Source organism: Nerophis ophidion, linkage group LG08 (assembly GCF_033978795.1).
Source record: "Nerophis ophidion isolate RoL-2023_Sa linkage group LG08, RoL_Noph_v1.0, whole genome shotgun sequence".
Lineage (NCBI taxonomy): Eukaryota > Metazoa > Chordata > Actinopteri > Syngnathiformes > Syngnathidae > Nerophis > Nerophis ophidion.
In genome coordinates, this window is record NC_084618.1 from 9,422,592 (window position 1) to 9,433,026 (window position 10,435).

Sequence of the window (10,435 nt, forward strand, 5' to 3'; positions counted from 1 at the left end):
TCAGGAGGTTAAAATCGTTTTGATCTAATTAAAAATATTTTTCTTGAATTTTGCTCCAAATGTTTAGTTTGCAAATTGTCTTTTTGTTGTTAAAAAAAAAAAAAAAAAGGTTTTGTTGTTTCTTACTGTTTTTGTAACATAAAAGCTTGTTAAAACATTTATCAATTAAATTCATTTAAATGAAGTTTAATGTAGTATCCTGAAGTACCATTTCACTTGTTTATTCATAAAATGATTTTCTTGAAGACATCTCTAACAAGCTTGTAAATGTGCCTTGAGAACTCAAATATCCCACCACACACAGGACAGTGAACGCACCACGAGCATACAGGTATTGATAACAAAAAAATAATCCCATAAAAAGAATGTAAATGTTGAGTTTGTGAAGCTGCTGTGCTCAATCTGTGCCTTTCTTCCTCTTTCTTGACATTTCTGCACTTGATGTCCCTTCTAGCCTCGGATAAAAACTGTTGAATAAAAGCGTTGCTGGGGTCGTAAAAACCACTACTTGTGTTGTTTTATTATTCAACAAAAAAAACATAAATAAAGTCACATGCAACATTTTGTCATTTGTGTTGGCTGCCCTTAAAGGTCACTTCAGATTTCAATTTGTGTTGGTCTGCGGTCGTGTTTCCCGGCAGGTCCACGTCCAGTTGGACAACAGTCCGTCCCGAGTGAAGAGTCCAGCATGGCCGCCGTGTGTCCGCACGAGGACTCAGTTGGCGCCCGTCTTTGGCGCTCTGGCACGCTTGGCCTCCTCATCCAGTTCTTCCATGACGCGGTCCTGGGAGACGGAGTAGAAGGTGTAGCCGTCTGACGCGGGAGCGGGCGGTTAAGGACAGTGAAAAGTCAACATTTGGTGAGGAAACAATCACTTTCTATTTCTGCGAGTTGTTACTTGTTGACGCAAGACATGGTGGTTCAAAACTGCGGAATTGGCTAGCTAGCAGCGAGCTAAAAAGCAGCCTCCGTTTATTGCTAGTTAATAGCCAGTCCCGTTAATAGCTAGCTAATAGCTAGTGCCGTTAATCGCCAGATAATAGACAGAACCCTTAAGCGCTAGCGCAGTTAAGCACTACATCATAGCATCACTAGCGCTGTTATTGCTAGCTAATAGCCAGTTCTGTTAATCGCTAGCCAATAGCCAGAGCTGATAAACACAAATTAATAGCCAGTGTCACAACTGGCCAGCATTGCTAATCGCTTGTTGATATCCAACACCGTTATTTGCTAGCTAATAGCCAGCGGCGATAATTGCAAGTGCTGCCAATTGCTAGCCAATAGCCAATGCTGTTAATCGTTAGCTAGCAACCACTGTTGCTAATTGTAAACCAATAGCCAGTGCCATTAATAGCTAGCTAATAACCAGCGTTGTTAATTGCTAGCCAATAGCCAGAGCTGATAATAGCTAGTTAATAGCCAGTGTTGCAACTCACCAGTGATGCTAATCGCTAATTAGTATCAAACACCGTTATTTGCTAGCTAATAGCCAGCGGCGTTAATTGCAAGTGCTGCTAATTGCTAGCCAATAGCTAGTGCCGTTAATCGCCAGATAATAGACAGCACCCTTAAGCGCTAGCGCAGTTAAGCACTAGGTCATAGCATCATTAGCGCTGTTATTGCTAGCCAATAGCCAGTTCTATTAATCGCTAGCCAATAGCCAGAGCTGATAATCGCAAATTAATAGCCAGTGTCGCAACTGGCCAGCATTGCTAATCGCTTGTTGATATCCAACACCGTTATTTGCTAGCTAATAGCCAGCGGCGATAATTGCAAGTGCTGCCAATTGCTAGCCAATAGCCAATGCTGTTAATCGTTAGCTAGCAACCACTGTTGCTAATTGTAAACCAATAGCCAGTGCCATTAATAGCTAGCTAATAACCAGCGTTGTTAATTGCTAGCCAATAGCCAGAGCTGATAATAGCTAGTTAATAGCCAGTGTTGCAACTCACCAGTGATGCTAATCGCTAATTAGTATCAAACACCGTTATTTGCTAGCTAATAGCCAGCGGCGTTAATTGCAAGTGCTGCTAATTGCTAGCCAATAGCTAGTGCCGTTAATCGCCAGATAATAGACAGCACCCTTAAGCGCTAGCGCAGTTAAGCACTAGGTCATAGCATCATTAGCGCTGTTATTGCTAGCCAATAGCCAGTTCTATTAATCGCTAGCCAATAGCCAGAGCTGATAATCGCAAATTAATAGCCAGTGTCGCAACTGGCCAGCAATGCTAATCGCTTGTTGATATCCAACACCGTTATTTGCTAGCTAATAGCCAGCGGCGATAATTGCAAGTGCTGCCAATTGCTAGCCAATAGCCAATGCTGTTAATCGTTAGCTAGCAACCACTGTTGCTAATTGTAAACCAATAGCCAGTGCCATTAATAGCTAGCTAATAACCAGCGTTGTTAATTGCTAGCCAATAGCCAGAGCTGATAATAGCTAGTTAATAGCCAGTGTTGCAACTCACCAGTGATGCTAATCGCTAATTAGTATCAAACACCGTTATTTGCTAGCTAATAGCCAGCGGCGTTAATTGCAAGTGCTGCTAATTGCTAGCCAATAGCTAGTGCCGTTAATCGCCAGATAATAGACAGCACCCTTAAGCGCTAGCGCAGTTAAGCACTAGGTCATAGCATCATTAGCGCTGTTATTGCTAGCCAATAGCCAGTTCTATTAATCGCTAGCCAATAGCCAGAGCTGATAATCGCAAATTAATAGCCAGTGTCGCAACTGGCCAGCATTGCTAATCGCTTGTTGATATCCAACACCGTTATTTGACAGTTAATAGCCAGCGGCGATAATTGCAAGTGCTGCTAATTGCTAGCCAATAGCTTGTGCCGTTAATCACGGGCTAATAGCCAATGCTGTTAATCGCTAGCTAGCAATCACTGTTGTTAATTGTAAACTAATAGCAAGTGCCATTAATAGCTAGCTAATAACCAGCGTTGTTAATTGCTATCTAATAGCCAGAGCTGATAATAGCTAGTTAATAGCCAGTGTTGCAACTCGCCAGTGATGCTAATCGCTTGTTAGTATCCAACACCGTTATTTGCTAGCTAATAGCCAGCAGCGTTAATTGCAAGTGCTGCTAATTGCTAGCCAATAGCTGGTGCCGTTAATCGCCAGCTAATAGCCAATGCTGTTAATCGCGAGTTAGCAACCAGTGTTGTTAATTATAAGCTTGTAGCCAGTGTCACTAATCACTAGGTAATAGCCAGTGTCGTTAGCTAATAGCCAGCGTTGTTAATTGCTAGCTAGTAGCGAGTTGATAATTGCTAATTAATAGCCAGTGTCGCAACTCGCCAGCGTTGCTAATCGCTTGTTGATATCCAACACCGTTACTTTCTAGCTAATAGCCAGCGGCGTTAATTGTAAGTGCTGCTAATTACTAGTGCCGTTAATCGCCAGGTAATAGCCAATGCTGTTAATTGCTACCTAGCAACCAGTGCTGTTAATTGCAAGCTAATAGCCAGTGTCCCGAATCCCTAAGTAATAGCCAGTGCCGTTAATAGCTAGCTAATAGCCAGTGTTGTTGATTGCTAGCTAATAGCCAGTGTTATTAATCACTAGCTAATAGCCCATAGTGTTAAAACTGCTGGGCTGGAATTGAACCACAGCAACATCCACGACCGCCCTCTCATTTGCTGCCGTAATGCCCTAAAAATTGACCAACATTAGCGGCAACACCTTGACTTTGAACTTGTTAATGGACAATGCATATATTAATCAACAGCTATATGATAATTAGCGGTTACATTACAGACGGTTAGTAACACCCTCTCCTTTACGCTGTCCTCGTTTGGCTTATAAATCATGGAGTTCTAACCTTAATCTCACTCCTGCGTGTCCCCTCGGAGTAAACTTAATCAACAGCCATACAGAGTGGGCGTATAAACAACACCAACACTGTCATAAACCTGTGCCATATAGTGAGACCACACTCAACAACAATAACAAACACATTTCGGGAGAATATTTGCACCGTAACACAACATAAACACAACACATTCCCAGAATTCCTTGCAGCACCAACTCTTCCGGTACACTACAGTCTTTTCCCTCGCCTCCCGCCATGTGTTCAATAGCACACTGCTGTGTTTAGATGGAGACCGGTGTGGACAATAATATTTGTCTTGGTGCTCCTCTAACTTGTCTTGGTGCCCTAAAATATGATCCCTCTTTAAAGGCCGACTGAAAGCCACTACTAGCGATAGTTTATATACCAACGATGAAATATTAACATTGCAACACATGCCAATACGGCCGCTTTAGTTTACTAAATTACAATTTTTAATTTCCCGCTAAGTGTCGTGTTGAAAACGTCGGGGTTGTAGCCCGATCCCAGCTATAAGTAGTCTGCTTTAATGGCATAATTCCACAGTATTTTGGACATCTGTGTTGCTGAATCTTTTGCAATTTGTTCAATTAATAATGGAGACGTCAAAGAAGAAGAAAGATGTAGGTGGGAAGCGGTGTATTGTTGCTGAATCTTTTGCAATTTGTTCAATTAATAATGGAGACGTCAAAGAAGAAGAAAGATGTAGGTGGGAAGCTGTGTATTGTTGCTGAATCTTTTGCAATTTGTTCAATTAATAATGGAGACGTCAAAGAAAAAAGATGTAGGTGGGAAGCAGTGTATTGTTGCTGAATCTTTTGCAATTTGTTCAATTAATAATGGAGACGTCAAAGAAGAAAGATGTAGGTGGGAAGCGGTGTATTGTTGCTGAATCTTTTGCAGTTAGTTCAATTAATAATGGAGACGTCAAAGAAGAAAGATGGAGGTGGGAAGCGGTGTATTGTTGCTGAATCTTTTGCAATTTGTTCAATTAATAATGGAGACGTCAAAGAAGAAAGATGTAGGTGGGAAGCGGTGTATTGTTGCTGAATCTTTTGCAATTTGTTCAATTAATAATGGAGACGTCAAAGAAGAAAGATGTAGGTGGGAAGCTGTGTATTGTTGCTGAATCTTTTGCAATTTGTTCAATTAATAATGGAAACGTCAAAGAAGAAAGATGTAGGTGGGAAGCGGTGTATTGTTGCTGAATCTTTTGCAATTTGTTCAATTAATAATGGAGACGTCAAAGAAGAAAGATGTCGGTGGGAAGCGGTGTATTGTTGCTGAATCTTTTGCAATTTGTTCAATTAATAATGGAGACGTCAAAGAAGAAAGATGTAGGTGGGAAGCGGTGTATTGTTGCTGAATCTTTTGCAATTTGTTCAATTAATAATGGAGACGTCAAAGAAGAAAGATGTAGGTGGGAAGCAGTGTATTGTTGCTGAATCTTTTGCAATTTGTTCAATTAATAATGGAGACGTCAAAGAAGAAAGATGTAGGTGGGAAGCAGTGTATTGTTGCTGAATCTTTTGCAATTTGTTCAATTAATAATGGAGACGTCAAAGAAGAAAGATGTAGGTGGGAAGCGGTGTATTGTTGCTGAATCTTTTGCAGTTAGTTCAATTAATAATGGAGACGTCAAAGAAGAAAGATGTAGGTGGGAAGCGGTGTATTGTTGCTGAATCTTTTGCAATTTGTTAAATTAATAATGGAGACGTCAAAGAAGAAAGATGTAGGTGGGAAGCGGTGTATTGTTGCTGAATCTTTTGCAATTTGTTCAATTAATAATGGAGACGTCAAAGAAGAAAGATGTAGGTGGGAAGCGGTGTATTGTTGCTGAATCTTTTGCAATTTGTTAAATTAATAATGGAGACGTCAAAGAAGAAAGATGTAGGTGGGAAGCGGTGTATTGTTGCTGAATCTTTTGCAATTTGTTCAATTAATAATGGAGACGTCAAAGAAGAAGAAATATGTAGGTGGGAAGCGGTGTATTGTTGCTGAATCTTTTGCAATTTGTTCAATTAATAATGGAGACGTCAAAGAAGAAAGATGTAGGTGGGAAGCGGTGTATTGTTGCTGAATCTTTTGCAGTTAGTTCAATTAATAATGGAGACGTCAAAGAAGAAAGATGTAGGTGGGAAGCGGTGTATTGTTGCTAAATCTTTTGCAATTTGTTCAATTAATAATGGAGACGTCAAAGAAGAAAGATGTAGGTGGGAAACGGTGTATTGTTGCTGAATCTTTTGCAATTTGTTCAATTAATAATGGAGACGTCAAAGAAGAAAGATGTAGGTGGGAAGCTGTGTATTGTTGCTGAATCTTTTGCAATTTGTTCAATTAATAATGGAGACGTCAAAGAAGAAAGATGTAGGTGGGAAGCGGTGTATTGTTGCTGAATCTTTTGCAATTGGTTCAATTAATAATGGAGAAGTCAAAGTAGAAAGATGGAGGTGGGAAGCTTTTAGCCTTTATCCACACAAACACACGGTGATTCCTTGTTTAAAATTCCCAAAGATGAAGCTTTACTATGGATCAGAGCGGTCAAACAACCGGCAGTTTTCGCTGAGATAATTGTGGTCTTACCGGAGACAACAGCGGAGCTTCGTCCTGCTGCAGCGCGTGACTTCCCTGAGAGACTCTGGCGTCAATACACCCGTGGCCACACCCCTCCGACTTTAGGTACTGTATAATCTCACTAAAACAATAGGCAGATAAGGGATTATCCAGAATTATCCCAGGAAATGTGTCTAATAACATCTGAATTGCTCTCGATGCAATCGCCTTTTTTTTCCCTAGTCCTTCACTCTAAATTTCCTCATCCACAAATCTTTCATCTTCGCTCAAATTAATGGGGGAATTGTTGCTTTCTCTGTCCGAATAGCTCTAGCTGCTGGTGGCCATGATTGTAAACAATGTTCAGATGTGAGGAGCTCCACAACCCGTGATGTCACGCGCACATCGTCTGCTACTTCCGGTACAGGCAAGGCTTTTTTATTAGCGACCAAAAGTTGCAAACTTTATCGTCGATGTTCTCTACTAAATCCTTTCAGCAAAAAATATGGCAATATCGCCAAATAATATCGCCACATAATGGCGTGGCGCAGTGGGAGAGTGGCCGTGCGCAACCCGAGGGTCCCTGGTTCAAATCCCACCTAGAACCAACCTCGTCACGTCCGTTGTGTCCTGAGCAAGACACTTCACCCTTGCTCCTGATGGGTGCTGGTTGGCGCCTTGCATGGCAGCTCCCTCCATCAGTGTGTGAATGTGTGTGTGAATGGGTAAATGTGGAAGTAGTGTCAAAGCGCTTTGAGTACCTTGAAGGTAGAAAAGCGCTATACAAGTACAACCCATTTATCATTTAAATGATGAAGTATGACACATAGAATGGACCTGCTATCCCCGTTTAAATAAGAACATCTCATTTCAGGAGGCCTTTAATGCAGCGTGAAGAAGAATGTTTGAATGTAGACACAGAATCATCATACTGCTGTCATTATATGCATCACGTGTTCATTCAAGGCTAAGGCAAACTATCCACATATGCGGTCCTCTCCAAGGTTTCTCATAGTCAGCATTGTCACCGACGTCCTACTGGGTGTGAGTTTTCCTTGCCCTTATGTGGGCCTACTGAGGAGGATGTTGTTGTGGTTTGTGCAGCCCTTTGAGACACTAGTGATTTAGGGCTATAAAAGTAAACATTGATTGATTGATTGATGGCCTAAAATATCCAGATATTAATAAAAAAGTATAACCCATAACCCATTTGAATCCTATTTCTGGGGTGACAAATTCATTTAAGACTTGATTCTTGACTCAAACAGATGATTTGGTGTATAAATCATAATAAAACACTTTTACACACGCTAACCTTGGCTGCTGACGCACATGTGCAAGGAGGAAGTAGAGACAGGTGATAAAATGTTTGTTTTTAAAAAAAATCCATGAACTGATTTAGGACCGTGTTTAATAAGAATTGCGTTACGGATGGAAATCGATTTTTTTTGTGACTGAAATGAGATGTTTTTATCTAAACGGGGACAGCAGGTCCATTCTATGTGTCATACTTCATCATTTCGCCATATTTTTGCTGAAAGGATTTAGTAGAGAACATCCACGATAAAGTTGGCAACTTTTGGTCGCTAATAAAAAAGCTTTGCCTGTACCGGAAGTAGCAGACGATGTGCGCGTGACGTCACGGGTTGTGGAGCTCCTCACATCTGTACATTGTTTACAATCATGGCCACCAGCAGCTAGAGCGATTCGGACTGAGAAAGCGGCAATTTCCCCATTAATTTGACCGAGGATGAAAGATTCGTGGATGAGGAAAGTTAAGAGTGAGGCACAAAAAAAAAAAAAAGGCGACGGCTCCAGTGGAAGCGATTCAGTTGTAATTAGACACATTTACTAGGATAATTCTGGAAGATCCCTTATCTGCTTAATGTTTTAATAGTGTTTTAGGGGCGGCATAGCTCAGTTGGTAGAGTGGCCGTGCCAGCAACTTGAGGGTTGCAGGTTCGATTCCCGCTTCCGCCATCCTAGTCACTGCCATTGTGTCCTTGGGCAAGGCACTTTACCCACCTGCTCCCAGTGCCACCCACACTGCTTTAAATGTAACTTCGATATTGGGTTTCACTATGTAAAGTGCTTTGAGTCACTAGAGAAAAGCGCTATATAAATATAATTCACTTCACTTCAGATTGTAAAGTCATACCTGAAAGTCAGATGGCTGCGGTGAACGCCAGTGTCTCTGAGAGAAGCCGAGGAGCCAAATTCACCGCTGCCTTTTTGAGCTGCAGGATGAGGTCGCATAATCCACTGAAGTCTCCGGTAAGGGCCGACTTAATATCACAATTTTCCCATCCAAAAACTTGCTGGTTGACGTAGAGAAACATGTTCGCTTGACCGCTCTGTGTTAAAGCTTCACAACAAAGAAACACCGGCTGCGTTTCGGTGCTAAACCACCAACAGCATTCTTCTTTGACGTCTCCATTATTAATTGAACAAATTGCAAAAGATTCAGCAACACAGATGTCCAAATTACTGTGTAATTATGCGATGAAAAGAGACAACTTTTAGCCGTAAGTGGTGCTGGGCTAATATGTCGGCTACAACCCGTGACGTCACGCATACGCGACGTTTTCAACATGACACTTTGCGGGAAATTTAACATTGCAATTTAGTAAACTAAAGCGGCCGTATCGGCATGTGTTGCAATGTTAATATTTCATCATTGATATATAAACTATCAGACTGCGTGGTCGCTAGTAGTGGCTTTCAGTAGGTCTTTAAGTTATTTAAGAGTTCATGAAGTTCACTCACGCGTTGCTTCCTGGTAAGCCCATGCTAACATGAGCATGCTAGATGAATGACAGTGTATTGTGCTGTCAGAGTGGAGGCATGTTAGCAGGATACACACAAACATGATGCTAAGTCTAAGGTCAGCATGCTAAAGTTGCAGGAAGTCATCATGCTAAAGTTGCAGGAGTAACCTTGCCCGCATGAAGGATACATATGCCCGCCACCAGGGCTCCGATGGCGACCGCCGTCAGCACGTTCCGCGCCTTCATCTTATGGCTCTTCTTCTTCCACTGTTCGAGCTCCACCCGCCTGATGAAGTGCATCTGCTCGTTGGTCAGGTTGGCCTTGTCGGGGACTATCCTCTCCGCGTAGGCAGCGTCGGGCTCCTTCGGCGTCTTCTCCGCCATGTTTGCGTTGCCTAAGCGGGCTGTTTCGCAGACTTCCAAAGCATCGGGCCGGGGAGTGACGTCACGGCGACAAGGTGGGCGGGGCACATCCAGGGTGTTGTCAGATCTGTTCACTCATGTTGTAAGGCAGGGGTGTCCAAACTTTTTCCACTGATTCATCCTGGACAATATTTATGACAAATTTGTGCTTTACTTTAAAGATGTGATTTTTGGTTTTACACTGTATGAACAAAAATTTGAAAAGGAATTCTACCTTTGCAACCTCATTATTTTATTGGCTAAGTTTTATATTCATAAATGTAAGTTTCTTAATACCCGTCCTATCTTTTGTGCCTTTAATAAAGATCTGGAACTTTAAATTAAAACGCTCTCTACCTCTAACAACAAAAAAGCTGTGAAAACGATGATGCTGTGTTCCAAATTTAAGTTGTTTGATGAATCTTAATAAGCCTACGGCTTTGCATTTTGTTTATTATATATATATATATATATATATTTGTATTCTATTTTTATTATTTTGAACTTACAACCCCCTGGCGCTGTTTTGTACTGTTTTCATAATGTTTTATAATGTTTTATATTGTTTGACTTACTGTTTGTAATTGTTGAAATTTATAAATAAACCTTTTAAAAAAAAAAAAAAAACTTTTTCCACTGATGGCCGTGTCACGCCAAATTTCTTCCCTCTACAACAGGGGTCGGGAACCTTTTTGGCTGAGAGAGCCAAGAATCCAAATATTTTAAAATGTATTTCCGTAAGAGCCATATCATTTTTTTTTCAACACTGAACACAACTAAACGCGTGCATTTTTAAGTAAGACCAACATTACTAGAGTATAATAGGTCTCATATTCTTTGTAATAACGTTGATATTCCGAAGCTAACTGTGGAGGG

The 10,435-nt window shown here is 41.2% G+C and overlaps 1 protein-coding gene across 1 annotated transcript; it reads right to left on the minus strand.

Annotated features, from left to right (window-relative positions):
- Positions 1-487: 487 nt before the first annotated feature.
- Positions 488-9,602, minus strand: LOC133557286 (cytochrome c oxidase assembly factor 3 homolog, mitochondrial). Its single transcript, XM_061907640.1, has 2 exons — positions 9,346-9,602; positions 488-813 (listed from the first exon to the last, which is right to left on the minus strand). The coding sequence occupies exons 1-2, from the start codon at positions 9,539-9,541 to the stop codon at positions 716-718; spliced, it is 294 nt and encodes a 97-aa protein (XP_061763624.1). The 5' UTR covers positions 9,542-9,602; the 3' UTR covers positions 488-715.
- Positions 9,603-10,435: the final 833 nt, after the last annotated feature.

What these genes read in the sequence shown, in the direction of transcription:
- LOC133557286 (XM_061907640.1), bottom strand. Translation starts at nt 9,541, where the DNA reads ATGGCGGAGAAGACGCCGAAGGAGCCCGACGCTGCCTACGCGGAGAGG. An exon ending in AGCCCTGGTGGCGGGCATAT is followed by an intron (nt 814 to 9,345) that starts GTATCCTTCATG and finishes CTCCCGCGTCAG; the next exon opens with ACGGCTACACCTTCTACTCC.